This window comes from Miniopterus natalensis, chromosome 20, assembly GCF_054644295.1.
Source record: "Miniopterus natalensis isolate mMinNat1 chromosome 20, mMinNat1.hap1, whole genome shotgun sequence".
Classification (NCBI taxonomy): domain Eukaryota; kingdom Metazoa; phylum Chordata; class Mammalia; order Chiroptera; family Miniopteridae; genus Miniopterus; species Miniopterus natalensis.
Genome location: NC_142100.1, coordinates 27,682,889 through 27,706,726, shown reverse-complemented (window position 1 = coordinate 27,706,726; position 23,838 = coordinate 27,682,889). Strand labels below are relative to the sequence as shown.

General features: G+C 61.6%; 1 protein-coding gene across 4 annotated transcripts in view; it reads right to left on the bottom strand.

The window, feature by feature from the left end:
• The window catches only part of FBRSL1 (fibrosin like 1), a 40,529-nt gene extending 17,163 nt beyond the window's left edge, over nucleotides 1–23,366 (bottom strand). For 3 of the 4 annotated variants that reach the window (XM_087828541.1, XM_087828538.1, XM_087828539.1), the window contains exons 1-4: nucleotides 23,088–23,366; nucleotides 15,660–15,857; nucleotides 9,625–9,729; nucleotides 7,693–7,728 (exon numbers count right to left, since the gene is read on the bottom strand). In XM_087828541.1, coding sequence (XP_087684667.1) covers nucleotides 7,693–7,728; nucleotides 9,625–9,729; nucleotides 15,660–15,857; nucleotides 23,088–23,366 — 618 coding nt within the window. Of the gene's footprint in view, nucleotides 1–7,692; nucleotides 7,729–9,624; nucleotides 9,730–12,331; nucleotides 14,857–15,659; nucleotides 15,858–23,087 lie in introns of those variants that run through there. The other variant, XM_087828540.1, reaches the window with a different exon arrangement.
• Between the last annotated feature and the right edge of the window lie 472 nt (nucleotides 23,367–23,838).

Sequence of the window (23,838 nt, the reverse complement as noted above, 5' to 3'; positions counted from 1 at the left end):
TAACTGCAGTGGAGCTGGAATTGAACGAGGCAATTAATCAGGGCAAGGAGGGAAAAAGCCACATCTGTCTTGCGGGAGCTGCCTGCAAGAGGTGACTTTCACGGGGTCAGGCTGGGCTGGGGTGGCCCTGGGGAGTGTCACTCCACTGTGGGTAGGGGTCCAGACGGGGCGTCCATGGAGGAAGGGCAGACCCCAGGCCCCAAGGGGATGTGCTGGGTATGGAGGGGAGGCCAAGACATGGGCTCTGGAGCAGATGTCTGCTCTGATTCTGTGTGTCACCTATGCTCTGCAGCCTTGGGCAAGCCTCTTGACCTCTCTGTGCCTCAGTTTATGCTTCTGTAAAGCAGAGACAACAGCCCACCTACAGGGTTGTTGTTGTGCGGCTTAAACGAGTGAATATGTGCAAAGGTTGGGACAGTGCTGGATATAAACAGCATGATATAGTGTGATGGTGTCTTCATCATCACACCACCGTCACCACCATCACCACCGTTACCACCACGACCTCCATCACCACCATCACCATGACCACCACCACGACCTCCATCACCACGACCTCCATCACCACCATCACCACAGTCACCACCGTCACCACCACGACCTCCATCACCATGACCTCCATCACCACCATCACCACCGTCACCACCGTCACCACCACGACCTCCATCACCACCATCACCATGACCTCCATCACCACGACCTCTATCACCATCACCACTATCACCTCCATCATCACCGTCACCACGACCTCCATCACCACCATCACCATGACCACCACCACCACGACCTCTATCACCACCATCACCACCTCTATCACCACGACCTCTATCACCACCACCAGCACCACAGTCACCACCATCACCACCACGACCTCCATCACCATGACCTCCATCACCGCTATCACCTCCATCATCACCATCACCACCACGACCTCCATCACCACCACGACCTCCATCACCATGACCTCTATCACCATCACCGCTATCACCTCCATCACCACCACCACCACCATCACCACCACAACCTCCATTCCTCCATCACCACCAGCACCACCATCACCTCCATGATCTCCATCGCCACCATCACCACCACCATCACTACCATGACCTCCATTCCTCCATCACTACCACCACCATCATCACCACCATCTTTCCAGGCCCCGTCTCTCATTTCAGACCAGCCCTTGGAGGCATCTGAGCCCCAGTGGGGCCTGGGCATAGATACCTCTCCCGCTTGTCCAGCATCTACACAAGTGTGCTCATCACCCCCACAACTGGCCTGTGCATGCGTGGAGGCATCAATCAACACAGTTACCCAGCAGCAACAGAAATGTCTTTCCTTCTCTCAGCGTGATCGTTAATTACTGCTTCACAGCAGAGCTCAGAGGAAGGCCGCCTGTCTCCCATTTCTCAAACAAAGGCATGAAAAATTCATGGGCTAGGGGACCTTGCCACTGAGCCCGTGGCTCCCATCAGACGTAGCAGCATCTGGGCCTGGCCCAGAGATGCCCGTGGTGGGTGGGGAAAAGAGGGGCAGTGGGAGTCTCTGTGGAGCAATGGAGACAGAGGCACCAAGAGGCTGCTGTCCTGGGGGATGGTCTGGGCCCCGCCCTGGAGGAAAGCACTGAAAACCGCCCCAGCTTTGCCTCTGCCTAACCCCCATCTTCCCTCTCAGGTGACCCTGCCCCAATCTAGGAGTGAGAAGGCTGAGGGGCAGTCACAGCTGGACCGATCCTTAACAGCCTGGGACCCACTCCCAACTGGCACTGTCACCTGCAAAGGCTGCAAAGGTCCCAGCAACTGAAACCCCAAACACCAAAGGATCCCAGGCCCTGTGTGAGCGGAAGATGATGAACACTGGGCTCCACCCAACTAGACGCAGAGGCAAGAAGGTCTGAGCTGCTGGCTGGTCAGTGCTCACCCCACACCCTGGGCAGTACCCACATGGCCTGAGGCGGCCACATTCAATTTCTGTGGGCCTGGGGACACTGCAGAATCCCAGGTGGCACAAGTCCTTAGTGTGGGCAGCATTCACTGGGCATGTCTTCGTCACTTATGTGCCATGTGCGAGCCTGCTGGCCTGCGTGGGTGATTGTCCCGAGACACACTGAGGATGCTCTGAGGCTTCTCTCATGTAGGCAGCGGGGTCTCCTGCCCAGTGCATGCTCTGCCCCAGGGTGTCCTGGCAGGTGTCCCAGTGTGTGTGCATGGCACCTGTGCACTCAGGTGACCTGCCAAGGGGCCACGGGGCTCCACACGTGGTTAGCAGCACAGGCTTTGCTGACAGCTGTGGGTCTCAGCATGTGGGCTCTGGCTTATCCAACACTCTGCTCCTCAGAAGAACGTGGGGGAGGGGGAGAGGGCCCACCCATTTGCTGGGGAACCCACCCTGCTCTGTCCATGCTGGCTCGAGGAGCTCACCTCCCTTTCTGCCATAAAGGCTCCATCAGGATGTAGGACAGAAACCACCTAAGGGACACAGCGGGGGGGGGGGGGGGCCTGGGAGAGACAGGGAGAAATTTTATTGAAAGGTCAGTGTCATCCTGGGCGTGGGCTCTGCCAGGTGGCAGCCCTGGGACTATGTGGCTGGCAGGAGTGGGGGCAGGAGATGGGAGCCCCCTTATGTCCCGCTGGCAGGAGAACCCACCACAGACCTACTGGGTTACAGATGAGGGAACTAAAGCACAGTGGTCGGGCAGCACACTGGCAACTACCTCATGGTGGCTGAGGCCCCAGTATGGCCCCCAAGGGCCTCCTGGGCACAGGAAGTCACAGTTGCACCTAAATAATTATGCAGGAACCGGATGGTGGATCCTGAAAGCCCCCTTCCTGTTCACTCAGCTAATTCACTTTTTATGAGTGTTTAGGCTTAAAAGGAAAACAAAGCACTAATTATCCAATTAACAAGCAATTAAGTTACTGCAGCCTAATAGCCCAGGCAGGCGCCTCGTGAGCTGATGGCAAGTGAGACCCACTTAGCAGAGCCGCTCACTGCACCACCACCTGCCACAGGTGGGGCAGTGAGGAAGATGGCTGGAGTTGGCCGTGAGCAGGATGCTTCCCCAAGGTGGCCCAGAGGACACACCCCTCACGGCGGACCTCACAGCCCCTCAGGACGAGGTCCCAGGGCAGGTGGTGCAGCCTGGCCCAGCCCATGAGCACATGTGCTATCCTTGGTCAGGTGACCCTGCCCCCCCAGCCCTGCTCTTTGCCCCACCATCACTCGTGGGGCAAACCTGACACCTCCATGTCTCCACAGGCTGCCGGGGCCCCAAACCCTGCCTGCCCCAGGCCACACTGTGACAAAATTACACACATGCACTCAGTCACAGGTACGTGCGTGGGGGGAAGCCCCTGACGCCTCTTCCCACCCATCGGGCCCACCTGAGCTGCAGGGGGACAGGCCTCCCCGGGACAGCGTGTCCAACATCAAACCCATCTCTCTCTTTCTCATCAGCGGCTCTCCCCACATAGGCCTTTCGGGGCCGAATAATTAATGAGCCTGTGTCGCAGGATGAATAAAACATGGCCCCGACTCCGCCGCACGCGGCTGACCTTTTGCAGAGTCGACTGTATTAATATATCCTTGTGTTGTCAGACTCAGAGCGCTAACTGCTTCATGAATTATTTATCAACACAAAAGTCTTAACCAGAACAGTGTTAACATTAATTCCTAACCGTGGGTCCCAGCAGCCCGGCAGTTTCACATAATTGAATCTCAGTTCCCAGGGGCCCAGCCCACGCCCACCTGGGCTCCCCAACCCGCCCCACCCTCCAGCTGTGGCTTCTGGTGCATGTGCCACGGCCTTAAGGGGCCCCCGTGTCTTGTCCAGAGCACCCACGTCCAGCTCTGGGGACAGGACCACGGCTCGTTACGCAGCATACATGACTAACACAGGAATGAGGAGCGGCATGGTGGTCCCGAGCTGTGGTGGGGCCACGTCACAGTGGGAAGCACACGAGGGCACCCTCCCATCCAGGGCTGCCCAGTGGAAATGTGGAGCTGGTGTGGTGGCCCCACTACCCTACAGGAGACCCACGGATGCAGGAGAATTGCCCAGAGCTGAACCCATGAAGCCATGAGATGCAGCAAGACAACAGGACATGCAGCCACAAGTGGGTGTTGCCTCCAAACATGTCTCGGAGCCTGTGGGTGACTGGCTGGAGGAAGGGGCCCGGCAAGGCTCTGGGGGCAGGAGCGTGGGACGGTGTCTGGGGTGGCTTCTCCTGGCAGTCCCCGCAAAGTGATGGGGAGCCCAAATCCATGGCCCACCAAACACCTGACCCCACACTGCCCAGGCGGGAGTGGTGGGCTGGGGCGCACCTGGGTCTCCCTCTTTTATGGGCCTGCTCCCAGTTTGAAATAAATGGGTGTGGGGCTTTTAAAGACGGTTGGGAAACGCCAACAAGACTTGTGGGGACTGAGGCGCCCAGCCACGAGCCCGAATCCCACCCCTGCCCTGCAGGGACCCCAAAGTGGTCCACCTCACTGTAGAACCTGCAGCTCAGGCCTGAATCTCGGGCCTTGCTGCCCCCGCCCCCCACTGGCTTTATTCACCATCCGCTCCTTAGACCACAGCCGCCTCCCACTCCAGGGCAGGGACAGGGGCTGCTCGGCTGCTTTCCAGCACCTGCGACAGGTGCAGAGCAGACTCGCAATAAATGCCGGAGGAGGAGGGAGGAAGGAACACGCCCCTGTCCCACACCCAACCTGCAGGCTGACAGCCAGACCTACACCTAAGGAAGGGGAGCAGTCAGCTGAGAAGACGCTTGGAGCTGGGGCAGAGCGGGTACTGCAAGATGCTGGGCAGGTGCTGGGGCACAGTGGGGGCCACGGGGTGCGGGGCAGGTGGAGGGGCAGAGTGAGCCAGGCTTCCTCAGGGACAAGGGTTATAAGGAGGAGGATCCTTGGGTGGGAGGCGACCTCGAGGACAGCAGGGTGGGTCCTGGTCTCAGCTGGGAGCACAGCCCTTAGCAGGGCCCCTCCTGGTGGTGGATGCCTCAGAGTCTTTATCTAGAGGCTGTGGGGTCATGCTTGTAACAATGTCCACCTTGAGGTGTGGCTATGAGGACAGGAGGAGCTAAGGCAGGAGCTGAGACCTGCCCCTGGGTCATCACAGGTCAGAGGTCACCATATCACAGGCATGAGGGCTGCTGCTCAGCCTCCCCTGGTCCTTGAGCCTGGGGTGAGGGTGGAGGTGGGGGTGGGGGAGGGCCAGGTGCCTGGAGTGGGGGTGGGGAGGGCTCAGCCTCAGGGGCATATAGATCTTCATTTAACTTTAAAAGGGAAGCTGTGTCTGCCTCTTGGTCTGCTGGAGACAGACCATCGAGTCCTTGGTTGCAAGCAGCCAAATTAAGAAAATTACTTTCTAACTAATTTCACGGAGCTGATGAACATCTGATGGTGTGCTGGGGAGGCTATGCCGAGCTGCTGGGGCAGAAGCTGTCAAGGATGAGCAATAATTGGGGATTTGCTGGGGATAAATCTGGGCAAATTAAGCCCCTTTAAGTACCATCTATAAACCATCAGGTCAGATGATAAACGTCCAGCGTCACCTGGAGCAGGGACGCTGTTGGGGAGGCCAGGACAGTGCTACACCACCCCTACTGGGCCTGAGGCCCCAACCATAGACACATACAGGTGGCAAGAAGCACCCATAATGCCACGTGGCTACGAGTCTCACACACAGACACATGGCACGCCTGCCCGACAGTCACACACACGCACACACACACGTGCATCCAGGCCATGCCCAGACACAGCTCCTAGACATGTACATGCTCACACACACATGTGACATGCATGCACCCACTCACACATGCAGGCATATTTGCTACATCCACAGACACACATGCAAATGAACACATACAAGAGGCCCAGGCACACGCAGATGGCTCAGAGACAAATACAACTTCTAGGTGCAGGCAAACACAACCTGCAGGGCCATGTGGAGACCTGCATGCGACAGACACGTGCCAACACACAAGCACACAACACACCCTTCCCTCGCACAGAGCAGGCACATACATACACGCACACACACGCACACAAAGGGGCCCCAGCCTGAGTGGGCACACTGGCCTGTCGAAGGGCTCCATGGTGCAGTCCTGGTGTGGAGGCATGGTTGCAGCCACCCTGAGCCCCAGACCTGCACCCCCTCCTGCTGGGCAAGGGTCACCTGGGCCAGGCCAACTCCTCCATCTTTCGGGGAGGACAGCCTCCACCTGGCCTCCACTTTGAGGGGGCCGGGCTCCTACCTGCAACCCCACGCCAACCAGATGGACAAGAGGGCACCAAAGCCAAGCTACCACCCTCAACCTGCAGTGCCAGGCAGGACTATGGGACATGGGACATACCTGTCCACCAAGGTTCTAATGCACTCACCTGCAAACGTTCTCGTTCTCTCTCTCTCTCTCTCTCTCTCTCTCTCACACACACACACACACACACACACACACCCCACCCCACCCCCCAAGCAGCAGGCGAGGCCTCTTCCCTGCCACCTCCTGTCGCTCCTGTGCTAGGGTCGTGGGGGGTTAAGCTGCAAGCAGCTGGCACGTTAATTACGGTTCTCCTCCAGGAAACATCAAACCAGCGTTTGGGAGAAGACCGCAAATGCCACAGCGATGTGGGAGCAGCAGTGCCTCGAGCCTCAGGCATGGCTCCAATGGGGTGTCCTTGGGCACAGCCCCTCCAAGACCCATGGGACCCAGGCCTGCCCTTCGCCCTGCCCGCTACTGGGCATTCTGGCCCCCCATTCTCTCGGCCACTGCCCCAGCTCTCCCCCATCTGATTGGCATCACACAGCAGGTCCCTGCCGCCTCCCACCAGGGCTGCCTGCTGTTCCCACTGGAGCCGGGTCCTGGCACAGCTCCTGGCCAGAGGTGTTCGGCCAACTCGGTCAATCCCAGTGTGGGGACAGCCCAGGCCCAGGGGAGGAAGACACAGCACAGGCTGCCAACCACAACTGACAGACCAACCGTGAGGAAAGACAAGTGCCCCAGGCTGCCAGAGAAGGGCGGGGTCCTCCCCAGAAATACACCACCGGGTGTGGAGGGCCTCCAGGGAATGAATGGGTTAGTCACACACCCTATAAAAAGCTGCAGTGATTTAGTGAGCGGCCAGCCAGGCCCTGCAGCTCTGAACTCTCAGTAAATCAGCAGCTTGGGGATGAGGCAGGCGGAGCCTAGGCCACAGCCCTCCAATGAGCCCACAGGGCAGCTGGGCAGTAAATCTGCAGGAATGGCTTTTACAGAGCTCTGGGTTTTATGGTGTCATTAACGTTCCTCCTGATACTTAAGGGTAAATGAAATAAAGTCCTGGGGGGGGGGGTTGTTCCCCCGGGACAGGGCTGGGGGGCAGGGAGGGTGGCCCCACACGGCTGGATGGTGGGGGCCCATACCTGTGTCCAGCTTGAGTGCCAGGCCTCTCTGGCCAGGCTGAGCATGGTACTGGGGGGTGGAGGAGTCAGGATGCTGGGGGGCCGGTGCTCCATGCCCAGGACCCCACTCCCTCTGAACCTCTGCCCACTTCGGCCCCCTCTCCAGCCTGTGCAAGCCCCCCTCTGACCAGCTGCTGTCAGCCAGGACCACCCTGAGGGTCTGGCCCTGGGGGCAGAGCTCAGAAGGGGATTCTGGTGGAGAGAGAACATGCGGGGAGGGGGACAGCAGGATGGGTGTGGGGGAGACTTACGGAGTAGCCTCTGCCTGAGACCGCCTGCGCTGAACTCTGCAGAAAATAAGAGAATAGTCAGTAATGAGGGTCGCAGATCCGCCGGTAACCCATCCTGAGGGCCGCCCAGGGGCCCAGTCTGAATGATCAGGGTATCACCATCCCTGAGCACAGATGCCATGATCCCAAGACAAGCCCAGAGGCCACTTCCAGGGCCTTGGCGGGAACTACGGGATGGGGGTCAGGACTGAGGCCAGAGAGGACACAGCCAAGCATCACAGACCCCAAGGACCTGCCTCCAGACCTTTGCCCAGAGACTCAGATGTGGCCCAGCCATCACCCCAAAAAAGAGGTGGGGAAAGCCCCCACGTCCCTCAGGGATGAGTTCACCCCTCAGCCAGGTCTCAATCCCCGCCCCAAGAGGGTCCCATGTTCCAGACACAGTTCTGCCTACATGTGGTTCTGTCCACACGTGGTCCTACCTACAGGTGGCCAACCTTCCCAAGGTGATGTGTCTTAGGGGACCCCCCTCTGTGCCCCAGCTGGCCCACCCCTTGCCACCCACCAGCCTCCCAGGGACTGTGAGGGGAGAGCTTAGGGAAGGCTTTTTGGAGGAAGGCTTTTTGGACAGGTAACCCCAGGACCTCGGCTGTCAGGTGAGCTGTGGCCTTGGGAGGTCCGGAGGGTGCATGACAGGCTTGATGGACTTGCCTCTGCCTCAAGTGACGGTTTGGGTTCAATGGGAGGAAGCAGTTGGGAGGCGGGTCTCACCCATGCCTCACAGGGAGGGCGCCTCACAAGCCCACCATGGCTGACCCCCAAAGCACAGCCTGGTGGGATGGGGTGCAGGAGCGGGCAGAGAGAGAATGGCAGACAGGACATGGTGACTGGGGGCACCCACAGACAGACCAGGTAAAGAGCACACTGGTAGGAACTGAGGTCCGCTCCCTTCCACACAGGGACCCCTGTCCAGCCTCAGCTGCAGCTATGGAACCTGCCCTCCCTACGCAGACCCTTGCCAGGCAGGTCTCACTCAGCTCCGGGGAGTCCCCATTGGGCGGAGTTCACCCTGGCGGCCCCCAGCCTGGGAGGCCCTGCTAACAGGGGTGGTGAATGGGGTGCCGTGGCTGCCCGATCTCACACCCTCATGCCCGGCTCTGCTGTGCTCAGAATCCTCTCTGTTCTTCCAGGCCGACAATTAGAGGAGTTGGAACTAGGGCGGCCCTGCGGCCCCAGACAATTACCGGCCTATTTTCCCATCTTGTGGCAACAAGACCCAGCCGGGCAATCAGGCCTCCTGGGCCTCAGCCGTGCCCCCCAGGCCTCTATTTAAGTGATAATGAGGACAACTCCTACAATTCCATCTCTGCTGGGTAGCCATTCCCATTGGCTGGGGGTCCAGAAGACAAAGGCCTCCTCTAGGGCCCCCCACCGGCCTCCCTCCCGTTTTCCCTCCCCCAGAGACCCCTCCCTCCCCACTCCTAGCCCTCCCTGCATCTGCTCCATCCCCTTCCTCCAAGCTCGGACCTGAAACCCCCAGTGGTGAGGGTCATGCAGTCCCCCATCCCTGGTCCCAGGCCCCTCCCACTTCCAGGAACCTTAGCTCAGGGACCGGTCTTCCGGGACACCGAAGCCATGTCCCCAGACTCAGGCCACCTCAGCATCCAGGCTGAGGCTAGTGGACACCCCTGCTCCCCACCATGTCCATTACCCTCCTGAGCTGACAGGCCGGTCCCATGCTTGACGCAAGCCCCAGGACATTCTGCTCCCTGCCCCAGCCTCCCTCCAATCCTGCCCCCCACAGCCTCCATCAGCTCCTGCCAGCTCGAACCTGGGTCATCTAAATCCCTCCAAGCACAGAGCCCTGATTAGTGAAAAGCTGTTTAATGGACAGCTGGCGGTGTCTGCGGAAGGCCTGCCCCAGGCTCAATGAGAGGCGTCTAGAGTACTCACATCACTGAGCTGGTCCCGGGAGGTGCTCCGCCGGGAGCTGGTGGCTTCGCGGAAGCCGTCGTCCTCAATGTTGCGGTCACCCCCTCTGGACACTGCAACCTTCATCTGGGGACAGAAGAGATGGCTCAGCAAGCACAGGCCTGAGCCCTCTGCATGCCGCCCGCTGCGGGGAAGGGAGGGGGTGCAGCCGGGGTCAGGCCCCCAGCTCCACCTGAAGGGGCTGAACCTGGGGAGGAGGCGGGGAGGGGGGCAAGTTGCTGTGCCATGTACAGCCCAGACAGGAAGGAGACACCAGGAGAGTACGCGGCTCAAGGGGACAAATCTGCAGCTAGCTCTGTGCCCCCCTCCAGCCCCTGGATGACTTTAAGGCTCCCCAGGGGGCCACCACACCCCTTCACTACACCAGGCTGCCAAGACCGGCTGGTGGCTTCTCCCCCTCCCTTCAGACCTCCCCACAATCCCAGGCTGGCATCAGGGCTGCAGGGCTGGGTATGGATGGCCACGGGCTGTGTGACCCAGGGCCATCACTCAACCTCTCTGTGCCTCAGCCCCGTCGCTTGCAGCCCTCCACAGGGCAGCTCCACGGGGCAGCTCTTTGCTCCTCACACAAAAGCCCCACTGGACACTGTGCCCACTTCACAGGAGCACAGGCCCATGGAGTTCCAGTGGCCATGAGGGGAGTGGCCCAGAATCCTGCTCAAATTTTCCTTTTTACTTGGAAGTAACATCTAATCTCACGAAACTATGGGGAATCGACGCCATCCCAGTCCCAGGCCCTCCCCCTCCCACGCCCAGGAAACCGTGTCAACCTTGCTGAGTCCTAGTCCCACGACCTCCCGCCTCCCTCCTGGCCTTCCCCTCCGTCCCACAGCTGTCTTCTACCACAGGGATGTCCGGGCACCCGCTGACGCCACGCCTTCCCCGCAGGTCGGACCAGCATGCAGCCCAGCACCCTGTGAGGCGACCCCTGTCCCACACGCTACCAACGTCCCCACAGGACAGCAGGGTGTGGGGACACTGCAGGGGGTGGAGTGAAGGTCAGCGAGGTGCCAGGATGGCCACCTCGGGTGGGCTGGCCCAGGAGGTGGGAGACACCGTCCAGTAAGGAGGCAGGATCAGTAACAGCGGCAAATGCGGACACAAAGGCACCGCGTGTTCTGACTCAGGCTTCTGCCTCAACAGCCTGAGGCATGGGGAGTTTACCGACATCCCTGTGGTACGGACGATGGAGCACAGGCCCAGAAAGGAGTCGCCTGCCTGAGTCCACGGGGTCAGAAGTGGTGCTGGGGTTTGAGATAGACATGGGGAGGGTGTGTAGAATCCCAGATCTGCACCATGGGACTGACCCACTGTCATGGCCGATGTGGGCACACCTCAGGCTGGAGAAGCCACACACCAGGGCCACGTGGTGAGGACGGCATGCAGGGGGCAGCAGGGGACCGCAGGGGGACCCCGGGGAGTCCACTGCCAGCCCTGAGCTGCAGTCCAGGCGTGAGGCAGGGCTAGGGGAAGGAGCTGTTCACATTCATATGACCCAGACTTCGACTTGGCTACTCAGCACCCAGCACGGTTCTCACACTTTATTTAAATCCCCAAAACCCTGCGAGAGGAACGTCATGACCCCAACGTGCAGATGACAAAACCGAGGAGCCACCAAGGTCACATGGCCAGCCCGTGGCACAGCTGGTTCCAAGGACAGATGGAACCTTCTGGAAGGACTCCACCAGCCCATCTAGCAACTGTCTTGTGCTGAGAAAACCCCAAACACGGCCAGCAAGCTGACAGGGCAGACAGGCGTAGGAGCAGCATGGACGGGCCAAGGCCCAGTGTGCCCAGAACTCTCCCATTGCCTCTCTGTGCCCAGCCAGGCTCAAGGCTCCAGGGCTGGTGGGGGGTGCAGATGAGAAATGGGGCGATCAGCACCCAACCACTCAGGACATGGGGAGGGTCTGGAGGTGGAGAGAGGGTGCGGGACCTGAACCACAGGCAAGTCAGCCAGAGGACAGAGGGCAGGATGGGGAGAGGCCCGGCCACAGAGGGCCTCCTGGGGCATGCCCAGGACTCAGGCCTTGACCCTGACTGAGGGTGGAGGGAACCTTCCAGAACAAATGGGCTCCTTTGAGGAGCCTCGCAGCGAGAGACGAGCCCAGGGGCGGGAAAACAGGAGGCCAGGAGGCTGCTGTTTCCCAGGAAGGGGCAAGGGCACAAGTTCCAGAACTGCACCCCCGGGTGAGTCCTGGGTCAGCCGCTTGTCCTCTTGTCCTGGGTGAGTTACTGAGCATCTCGTTTCTGCTTCAGCACCCTCACCCAAGAACTGCAGGCGCAGGGCCTAGGACGGCGGGGAGGCTGAGCACCAGTGACCGCACAGGGAACAGCAGAGGCCCAGGGCCCACCCACCCCAGGCTCTTGGCAGGGCAGCCAAGGCTCAGAAAGGCAGGGGCTGCAGCATCCATGCCCTTGGTTCACCCCTGGGAAGGCACCCAGGCAGGCGGGTGCGCTGGGACCGGGCAGAGGTTCTTATACTGCCCACAGGTCAGGAGGGTCCAGGGCAGGACAGGAGGCCGGTTCCTGAGGCAGTGATGGCGAGCTAGAGGCCCCACGCACGCATCTCGCCCCACCCCCCCCGGGTCAGAAGTAACAAATCCAGGTGCACAGAAAATCACTGGTCGGCATGCACTCTCACGTTAAATCACAAACGCTGATGCTGTTGTAAAAATAATGGCACGGCACTTTTATTTTCTTTAATCAGAAAAATAAGCCCCAAGTTCCTGGAAGACCCTGGGTGAGGACCAGGGTGTCAGGCTCAGGACGGACCCCATGCCCGGCTGGTCAGGACCCCACAGGGCCAGTGAGGGCCAGGGCCCCCAAAAGCAATCAGGGAGGGGAAGGCCTAGAGACCGGGCACCTCTGAGACAGGGCCAGCACTGGAAGTGGTCATCACAGCAGGGACACTGGGTACACACAGAGCTGAGCGGAGCCTGGCCAGACACCCCAAGTAGCAATGAAACAGCTGCAGCCCCTTTCCAGGCCTCTGGAGTCCAGTCAAAACTGGGTGAACTCCTGCCTCATGCCCAGGACCCCAGCACTGGTGTGGGCCCGCCCTGTGCCCAGGGTCTGGGGCAAGGATGGGCAAGAGGCAGAAAAGCTCTGTAGTGTGAGGTCTGTCCCAACAGGGGACGTGGGGTGGGGTGGGGATGCAACAACTAGAAAGCTGCAGAGTCCGAGGACGTTCCAAGCACAGTCCAGGCCCTACAGATTCTTGGTGGAGCTGGGGGAGGAAGAAGGGAAGGGGACTGACCCACTTCAGTGACTGCCTACTGGGGTGGAAGCAGAGTCCTGGGGGAGACTTTCCTCACCACTGGGCAGCTTCTACTCAACCACAGTTGGCCCTGAGAGCCCCTGGCCCAGCCCAAGTCACAGGACCCTGGAGGTGGAGGGAAGGCAAGTGAGACCTGAGGCCCGGCTCCAGCTGTGCCCACACTCTGCCTGGGGGTGAAGAATGCACACTGACCAGAACGGGAGAAGCCCGAGGAGGTGAGGCCTGCAGCTCACACAGTCACACACAACCACGCACGCACGCACGCACACTCTCGCACACCTGGGGAGCGTGCATGGAGACTCCAACGTAGGACATGTGGCACTTTAGAGGCACAGAGAAACAGGGGGACCCCCAGCAGCCCCTCTCCCAGGGGCTTGAGCGTCACAAAGCACAAAGCGGGCACGGGAGCAGAGCGGGCACGGGGAGAGGCAGGAGACACTGAGGTCCTCTCCTCTATTCCTGGTGCAGGCAGGCCTTGGGCTGGTGGCAGCCCTGCCTGGGGCTCCTGCCTCTGCTGAGCCTGTTTTCCAACCGCACACAGCCCGGTCTGTCTGGAGAAGACCAGTCTGGCAACACAGCTCAGGCCGCAGGTGAGGCAGCCCTGGCCCTGCCCAGCGAAGCCACAGGTGGGGTGGTCTGGAAAAAGGGCATCAGGCTCCTGGGCTCACATACGGAGCCTGGCGGGCCACCGAGGGGGTGGAGGGTCGAGTCCGTCGTGACCTCAGGGGCCAGCGGGGACGGCCCAGGGCCAGGAGTGAGAGCTGGGGCTGGTGGCCCTGACCCAGGTCCAGCAGGGACCGCCGCCGAGGATGCAGAGACCCCAGGAGTGGCCGGCGAGGTGGGGCAGGCTCTCCCAGAAGTGAAGGACGCTTAGGGATGGGGAGCAGAGGCTGGGGCTTGCAGGATGGGCTTGGGCCCAGAAGTGACTGTGGGGCCTGACAGGGCTGTTTGGGGTGCAGCAGAGGCCGCTTTCGTCGGCAGTTCTGTTCTGGGCCCAGGAGTGGCCGCTTGGGTGGGTGAGGCTGTTCTGAGCCCAGGAGTGGCTGCTTCTGTTGGCTCGGCTGTCTGGGGCCCAGCAGTGAAGATTTGGGGGGGCTGCGCTTCTCTGGGGCCTCAACTAATTGCTGCGGTTGACGGAGGCCCAGCAATGACCGCCGGGGGTGACTAGGCTGACCCAGGAGGGACCTTCGGGGCTGGCACGGGGTTAGGAGCGCCTGCCGGGGACAGCAGCACTGGCCTGAGAGCGAGCTGCTGGGCCGGCGGCGGGGACGCAGCATGAGGAGTGACTGCGGGGGGTGGCAGTGCGGGCAGTGGGCCAGCAGGGACTGAAGGGGCCCACAACGCTGTCCTGAGGATGTCCTGCTGGGCTGGCTGTGAGGACATGGGGCCACGCACGGCCACGTGGGCCAGCAGCAGCGGTGCCAGAGGGCCAGCAGGGACCGCAGGGGGCGACAGAGGTGGCAAGGGACTGGGAGGGAGCATAGGGGACAGCAGAGGTGGCAGGGGGCTGGGGGAGAACGCAGGGGCCGGCAGCGCTGCCTGGGACCTAGGAGTGACCGTGGCCTGTAGGGCTGAGGCAGGAGTGACCGCCGGGGCCGGCTGCGCTGATCTGGGGCTGGAAGCAGCCGCTGGGGCCGAGAGGGCTGACCTGGGCCCAGAAGTGACCGCCGGGGCCGGCAGGGCTGACCTGGGCCCAGAAGTGACGGCTGAGGCCGGCTGCGCTGACCCAGGAGTGGCTGCTGGGTCTGGCAGGGCTGCCCAGGGTCCGGGAGAGCCTGGCTGGGCTGGCAGCGCTGACACGGGGCTGGGAGTGACCCCTGGGGCTGGCTGGGCTGGAGCTGCTGCGGGCGCTGGGCCGGGCCGGTCTGGTCCCAGGGGTTGGCTGGGAGCGGCCCCCCTTCTGGGGAGCACACCTGCATGGAAGAAAGAGCACGTGTCCACCTGGGCCAGTGTGCCTGCAGACCCCCCGTCCAGCCCGGCCCAGGCATGCGGCCCCGCACCAGCAGCCCCGTCCCCAGGTGAGTTGAGTGGAGTGTGAAACACCAAGAACCCCTCGGGAAAGAAGGCGCAAACCCGCGAGTCCCAGCAGAGGGAGCAGTCGCCGTGCTGAGCCACACCTGGGACAGAGCCCCACACTCACTCTGGGAGAAAGCCCTGGCCGGCTCCGCCCACCCCAGCTGGGTCCCCATGACGAGTACAGCCCCTCCCACTAAGGGCCACGCAGCAGCTGTAAGCCCCAGGGCAGCAGGCGGGCCGCTCCTCACCCTAGACCACCAGCCACAAGTGCCCCCCAGACACACTGCGCCTCAGTAAGTTGAGCAGACGGAGAGCACCCAGCAACGAGCCTGGTCCCGCGGTACAGACACACTGGACACCCCGTGGTTGGCGGAGCCTGACGGTCGCGATGGGGAGACGGGGCCAGCCTACCAGTGTGCACCCTCAGGCCTGCTGAGCACCCCCCGCCCTCCAACTGCTTCAGCCTCACTCTGGCTGTGACCCACCTGGGCTGCTCTCCTGCCTCTGCCCAGAACACAGGCTCACAGTGGGCACTACTGGCCCAGCCCACGTGTGCCCCACCCTCGACTCCCGACAATGACAGAACACTTTGCCAGGCAGCTGCTAATGGGTGGTGTCCAGGTGCTGGTGTGGCCCAAGGGCGCCCGGGGAAAGGGGCACAGCGCCCATGGTGCTGAGTGGGGTGGGGCCCAGCACTCACCTGCTTGGCGGGCTGCAGAGGGACCTTCTTTGCCCGGTCACAGGTGGGCTCGAGGTCCTGCTCGGGGCTGCCCACCTCCAGCGGCCGGCCATTCTCACTCGGCTCTGCAGACGGGCAGGTTTCTGACTCTCGGGGCTTCTTGACAAGGCGACGTTCCCATTTTTCCTTCCGCTCGTGTGGCTTCAGGGCCATGTCCTTCTGTGGGTAAGGAGGGCAAAGCCAGTCAATTAGCAGGGACACCACGCCCTGGAGTCCAGGACCCCCAGCCAGCCTGTGCGCCACCTGCTCCCACAATCACCAAAGGGGACAGAAGCTGGTGTGAGGAGACCCTGAAGGGATGCCCAGGCAGGGCCGCAGAGCCCAGGGTCACGTCTACCCAGAGATCTACCTCTGCAGCCCACGTGGGTCATGCACACCTGCGGGCACACCTGACCGACAGGCAGACAGCACCACGCAGACCCCCAGCACCCACATCTGAATGCAGAGCGACCCTATGTGGCAAGCAATGCAGAGCATAGCGGTGTGTGACCCCTGGTGGCCTGAGGCAATGGCCCTGCTGTGGAGCCCCCACACCCTGGACACTCCCAGACAGCTAGGTGGACACCCGCTGCCCTGAAACCACTGATTGGGTTTTTCTGCAGCAGTTTAATGTTTTAGTTTCCTTAAACGTTAACATTATACAGCACCAACAAAATATCTAACTGCACTCCAGTAAACCAACTATGAGGATAACACTGACAACACAACCTCCATATCCCCTCGCTAGAACCACAGCTGCTGGCTGCCCTGTGGCTAGTGCCCTGCAGGCCGAAGCACGGTCCCACCCTCTGGCCAGGTGGGCACCCCACCACTCTTGGAATCACCCTGAGATCTCTGCCCCAGCACCTGGGCCCCACCCCTTCACTTCCTGCCCTTTGTGGGAAGGAGGCCCTATGGGATGAATGTCCCCCCTGGACAAAGCCAGGCCTGGAGTCCCCTCCTTTTAGGGGCCAGAAGGCTGTGGGTGGCCAAGGCCACCTGCCTCCCGGAAACTCCTGGACTGGAGGCCTAGAAGCCCTCACCCACTCAAGGTTCAGTCAACAACTCTCGTTTCAGGAGCTCAAGCCAAACCCCACCTGTGCCAGTCCACTTGCAGCCCTCACCTACCCCACCTGACAGGTGGGACTCCCTCCAGCACATCTGTCCCAAGGCCTTGGCAGAGCTATTCCCTCCACCCTGGCTCGCTCACTCCCCTAACCTGTAAGTTTGGGCCCAAACTTCCCACAGCAGCCCCCATGCCCTGCTCCACCTTCAGAGATCTGACCCCCACGGCACAGAGTACCCTGCAGGGGCTCCCTCCCTGTGGTTCTCTCCCCAGGAGGGAGCACCCTCCCACCTCTCAGAGTCCCTGCTTACCTCTCCCCCCCAACACCTGGCCCCAGGACTCAATCCCTCTACATCCAGACAGCACATGTCCCCTGCTCCCGTCTGTTCCTGAACGGCTGCCGCTCAGCTGTCACACGCAGAGGGGACGAGAGGCACACGTCTGCCCTACCTACCATGGAACCACCAGAGAGGCTGTCATAGCACTGTCCTGGGATCAGGGACAAAGAAAGAAGCCACAGGACCAGCACAGAGAAGGGCTGAGAAAACCTCGTCCCAGAGGAGGCATGAGGCTGCTGGGCTGCGTGGGGAGGAACCAGGCATTGGCCAGGCCTCAGGTGCTTCACTGGCCTCCTCCGTGCCAACCCCCCACGGCTATCATGACAGCCTCCTTTCCAGGTACTAACCCGTCCAATCACCCGTCTGCCTCCCTGCCTGGAGCGAACCCTTCAGTGAATCTGGGCCTGGCATTCAGCGCTCAATAAATGCTCAGTGAGACCAGCCGGTGTGGCTCAGTGGTTGTGCATCAACCTATGAATCAGGAGATCACAGTTTGATTCCCAGTCAGGGCACATGCCCAGGTTAAGGGCTCAATCCCTAGTAGGGGACGTGCAGGAGGCAGCCGATCAATGACTCGCTCATCATTGATGTTTCTGTCTCTCTCTCTCCCTCTCCCTTCCTCTCTGAAGTCAATAAAAACATTTTTTTTTAATTAAAAAGAAAAGAAATGCTCAGTGAGTTGTGGAGAGAAGGACAGTATGCTCTGCTGCCAGTGGTCCCTTCCTGAGGCCCACACACCACACATGAGCAAGGCCCGCCGCAGGGCCACCAATGGATAGGCCCCAATGTGAGAGAGGCAACAGGAGACCACCTCCAGCAACAGTCTGGGGAGGGGCTGCCAACGGCCACCCGCCAGCTCACAAGCAGGCAGGCCTCCTGGCGCTCCATCCTGGGTGGGCCTCCTCAGTGGCTTCTCTGCTGACCCTCCTTCCAGCCAGCTGGTCCCACAGTTTCCTTTCTCACCCCCTGCCTCCCCACTGAGAACGGAGGCAAATAGGGTCCTTAGCTGGGCACTAACAAGTGAGGCTGGACCCAGGAGCTCCATCCCAGTGTGGAGAGGAGCTGACAGCTCCCCTGCCGCCCCGACGGCATAGGCAGAGTTGTGGCACGACCAGCCAACATGAGACAACTGTACTTAGGGACACGATGCCCAAATCCCAGCCAGGGCACCAGCCAAGCAACTGAAGCAAGACAGCACCCAGGGCTGGCAGGGCTGGTCTGAAGCCCAGAGACAGCCTAAGGTCACCCCGCTGGTGATGCAGGCAGGACAGAGTCCACATGAAAAGATTCACCCAAGTTGAGGGGAAGTGGGAGAGGCTCACCAGAGGGGACAGGGACCACAAGACACAAAAGGAGGTGGGCGGGAACAACACACAGTCCGGGCAGATGCCTAGGTGGCCACCTGGGAAACTGCCGGAACCTATCAGGGAATACCACAAACTCCCCGGGTACAAATGACGTGGGGCAGCAACCAATCAGGAAACGGGAACACAAGGTAGGACAGGTCAGCCAAACGCACAGACCTTGGGCAGGAACGGCTCTGACCCCACCTCAGAAGGGCGACCACCTCCCCACTTACCAAAACCCTAAAAGAATGGCACGTGTCACACACATATCCAGGTCTAGGAGTTTCTCTCAGAAAATAAGCACACACACAAGACTCTGGGTGGGGAGAGACATCCGTGAGCAAACCGACACCACCAGAGTCCTCGCAGGGGACAGAGGACGAGAGCCAAGAGGATGGGCTGGGAGGGGCTGGCAGTGGCCTGGACACAGGGATTACAAACTCCCTGCCAGGGGAGGGGGCAGTCTGACCCCAGCTTGTGGGAGACGAGAGGGTAAGTCAACCCTGACATTTGGGGGAAGAACCTTCTGGGTGGAGGTCAGAGTGGACAGCAGAGGCTGGAAGTGGCCCACATGTGTGTCCAAGGGTCTTCGAGAGACAGGTGTGGCTGGAGCTGCAGGTGCCACAGGAGGGACGGGAGAGGTAGGCACAGAGGGGCCAGAGGAAGAGCAGTTTCTGAACTGGAAGCTCAGAGCTAGAGGGGCATGGGCAAGGCCAGTGCAGTGGGGACAGCAGGGATGACTACCCCATCCTGCTGCAGCTGGTGCAGGACACGAATGGAGGAAGTGAGGCCCTTCCGGGAGCTCCAGGGAGGGGCTTGGCCAAGTGTGGCCGACCAGCAAGGTGTGAGCCTGCCCTGTGCCCCAGCCAGGCCACAGACGCCAGCCAAGGTGGGGCCCACGGGGTCTGCAAGGGCTAGATGGGTCAGGACCAGGTGTACAAAAGGGGACACGGTGGAAGACAGAAATGGGGGGCATGGGACCCACAAAGGTCTACCAGGGTTTACACACACACCCTGGGAGGGCCCCACACACATATTCACACACACACATGCATATGCTGTGGACGCGACTCCAACAAATTCAGAGCAGGGGCAGAAGGAAGGTGGACTGCTCCTGCCATGGGAAACCCCACTCACCATGACCCTCAGCCTCCCTGGCACTATCCCCCAGGCAACCACAGCCTCTGGGCACTGAGCAGAGGGAAGGACATGGGGAGACAGATGGCTATGCCACCCTCCTTGCCATCAGGTGATGGGGCAGTGTGCAGCAGACAGACAGGGAAACTGAGGCCCAGAGGTCACCCAGCCACAGCGAAGCAGAGCAGGGGGATGGGGTGACAGAGCTCAGGAGACCGTCCCTGACCACATGCATGGGGTGAAAGACACCCAGGGGTGGGGACAAGCCAGCCAGCCAGCAACACTGGGCCACAGAGGCTCTGCCACCTGCCACAGCCTCAGGGCACCACACCCTGTGATCATTTGCTCTGCAGCCCCACCACCCAGGATGAAAGTGTGGAGACTGTGGGAGACACAGCAGGCCCCTTCCAGCCTGTACAGCCAAGGGCCCTGCAGACCCAAGTGCAGAGCTCAGAGGGGCAGCTCTTCCCAGTGCTCAGGCAGCAGGCCCAGGCAGCGCGGGCACCTGCTGTCGCATCCGCAGGCTGCATCCAGGACCCTCCACTCCACCCAGCTCAGGTTCCTCCCAGAATGGAGAACCTCACCCGAGCATCGCCTCAGTTTCATCTACAGAGTGGGAGAGCAGGACAGAGCCCTCAGGACAGCACCCTCCAGGCCGGCACTGTTACACTGCTCCCGGGATGCGCACCTTCCCCACACACGGCACTGGCCCACGAAACAGGAGAGTGATATGCAGGGACCCCAGCCCAGACTCCCACCTCACACTTAGCAAAACTGCTGCTGCCCCAGAGTGGCAGACACCCACACGGGCCACAGGGGCCATGCCATGGCTTTGCTTTCACCCTCTGGCAGGGTGCCCCTTGGAAGGAGCAGCCCACCAGAGCTGTGGGCCCTCAGCGGGCTGGGGAAGCAGTGCTGACCCCGTCTCATGACTGCCAATGGTCTCAGCCCCGTCCCTGTCAGAGGAGTGGGCCAGGCACATGATCCCCAGATCAAGACCCCACAGGCAGGAGTGACAGTGTAGGCTTCCACACACTGGCTGGTGGGGCCGAATCCCAGCTCCCCACACTCCCAGCCCTGTGTCCCCAGAGCCTCAGACACACCCTGAGTCAGGCCACACCTGGGGGGGCCCCTCCTCAGCCGACAACTGCCTGCTGGGCCTGCAGTATTGAACAAAAGTGGCTATGGTCCTCCCAGCCACCCCAGAGGCAGGTACAGGTGTCCCCCTTAGGGACAGACACAGGTGCAGGCAGCTTTGGGGACAAGTACCTGTCTTGCACATGGGAGTAGGGGTGAGTGTCCAGGACACAGAGGGGTAGGGAGCAGAGGGAAGGGAGACAGGGAATTGGTTGGGGCTGCAGGGGTATGGGGCCTGCGTCCTCAAGACAAAGGTAAGAAGAACTCTAGGGAAATTGACACTCCTCCTGAGCAGGTCTGACATTTGGTATGTCCCACGTGGACAGAGCTCTGAGCCGGGGCAGGCTGGGGCCTTGACTCATCGTCTTGGGCCTCAGTGTACCCATCTGTGCAGGGGAACAAGAAGGCACAGAGCAGTAACTGCTAGAGTACACATTCACTGCACACCAGCCACCACTATGAATGTCTAGGGGGAAAACCACTAACACTTTAGCAAGAAATGAGACTGAACCAGAGTGCCAATCAAGAAGTTATGACTCGTGCAGAAACCCTGTACTTTCCAAGGTGGGTGGACCCCTCCCTGGCTCAGAAGGGCAGAGAAAAGCATATGGAGTGGTTGGGGGTGACATAGAGCTGAGCAGAGAGCAGGCTCGTCTCACTGTGACCCGGCCCGGGCTGCTGGAAGCCCACAGAAGTCCCCTGAACCCAAGGCTGCACTTTCAGTGCCCCAGGTGCAGGAGGAGTACAGCCATACAGGCATCACATGGACCCGACAGGCTCGTATCACAGGGGCATACTGGTTGACCTTTGGACCAATCTTCCTAAACCTCGTTTTCTCCTCTCACTCGTCCACTCGGTGACTCCACAGATGTCCATGGGGCACTGGGACCCCACAGGGGACACATAAGACAGGGAGGTGCTTGTTCACATCTAGCTCACAGGTACTGGCAGGGACAGCCGCAAAACAGAGTAGTGAGCGGGTCAGAAGCTAGCTTCAGAGAGAGGTGGCTGACTGGAAGGAGAATATGTGAAATAACACAGGGGGGAAGGGAAGGATGCCCGTCGCCTCAGATGGTCACCAGGAGAGCCTCTCCAGGGACACTTGTGCAGAGGCCTGAAGGTGCCAGACTACGACTCTGACAGAGAGAACAGCACCAGGTATGGAGATCAAGGCAAAAGCCAAAAGGGGAATGACATGCTGGTGGGAGACCATGTCGGGTGGGAGAGGCCAGCTGGAAAGAGGATGGTGTAACCACTCTAGAGGCTGCAGGGAAGGACCTGGCTTGTACGAAGGCAGAAAACGAAGCCCTGGGGCCACCTGTTCCCAGTACAGAGCCAGACACTGCCACCACACCACACCAAAACCTCTTAGCCAGGGACCTGTTGACCCAGGAGCCATCTCAGGCCCCACAGATGTGCAAGACAGAGGATCCCAGGGCTGTGTGCTTGCCACCAGCTCTGACAGGAGTGCCCCACCTCTGTGCATCCCCTGCTCAGACAGAAAGCAGCAAACCTGTCCCTGAGTGACCTCTGCCTGGCTGCCAGCACCTGACCCTGAGCTCTCCACAGACATGGCAGGCCCCAAGGAGAGGGCTCACTGCAGGGATCTGTAGTGCAGGGACCTCCCCTACTGGGGGACCACAGGCCACTGGTCCGTAAGCCCCAGGAAACGACAGGGAGCTATTAAACTGAATGATCCCTAGGATCCCAAGCCCAGCAGATGCTGGTCCCTCAAAATAAGTGCTGAATGGGGCCCCTGAGGGTGGGGGTGCTAGCTGGTGGAGACTCCCAGGGCTGGGCCAGCATTTCTGCCCAGGCCAGTCCCAGGAGAGGGCAGCTGCCGGCACACCCCACTCGCCACCTCTCTGACAGTACGCATTCTCCTCTCCACGCACTTGGACTCAGGCAAGCAGGGCAGTATTTGCTCAGCAAATGTTGTCCGTGATAAGTCAGGCAGACAAGGAATATTTGTTGCCATCCTCCTGACCACGCAGCGAGCAGCGGTCACCCAGAGAGATCTGAGATAGGACCCTCCCTCTCTCCGTCTAAACAGAAGCCTCGAGGGGAAGGGAAGGAACAGGAAGAGCCTCCAAGTATCCATTTTATCACCGCCTCCACCAACTCCCAGCACACGTGAGCCCAATAAAGTGATGCTTTCACGAGAAGGCCACGGGGGAGGGCCGACTGCGCAGAAGGCGGGACCCCCGCCCCGACAGTGTCACTTAGAGGGTTCCCCCAGCAGCTCCGCGCACGGACCCCCCTCTGCACCCCGCGGGCTGCCGGGTCCTCCGGGAGCGCCCGCCCGGCGCGCGGGGAGCCCCGAGGGGCGGCGCGCCGACGCCCCGGCGCTGGGGTTCCCCGGGCCGCCCGCCGGCCGCGCACCCACCTCCAGGGCCTCCAGCGTGCTGAAGCTGGCGATGGCGAAGCCGTCGATGACCTCCTCCTCCTGCGAGCTGGACTCGCGGCGCCGGCGGCGCGGGGGGCGCGCGGCGGCCGCGCGGGGCGGGGGCGCGCGGGGCAGGCCCGCGTTCTCCTTGCCCGGCCCGGGCTCGGGCTCGTCCCCCGACGAGGCGCTCTGGTCCCGGGCGTCGCGGGCCGCCTCCCGGCGCCGGCCGCGGTCCCGCTGCGCGCGCGAGCGCCGGCTCTGGCGGACCTTGGCCTCCATGGCGCGCGGTGACCTTGCGGCCGCGCCGTCGGGCTGCCGCTGCCGCTGCCGCTGCGCTACGCGTGGGCGCCGGGCGCGGTGCGGGCGGCGCGGGCTCGGGCCCTGGGCGGCGGCGGGCGGCGGGCCGGGCCGGGCATGCCGCGCGGGCGCCTTCAGCTCCGGGCCCCGAGCGGCCTGGGCGCCCCGGCGCGGGCGGCCGCGCGCATCGGCGGGGCGGGCGGCGCTCAGCGGCTGCAGGCCGCCGCCCCGGGGGCGCGCCCCATGCGCCGGGCGGCGGGCGGCGGGCGGCGGGCGGCGGCGGCGGGCGGGGCGCGGGCCGGGTGAGGCGCCCGGGATGGCGAGGCGGCGACGGCAGCGGCGAGGAGCAGAGCGGATAACAACTGACGTACTTCCGCCCGGCGGCCGGCGCCAGAGGAAGTGGGCGCCTGGCGGAACCCGCGCGAGCCCCGCCCACCCCAGGGCCACGCCCCCG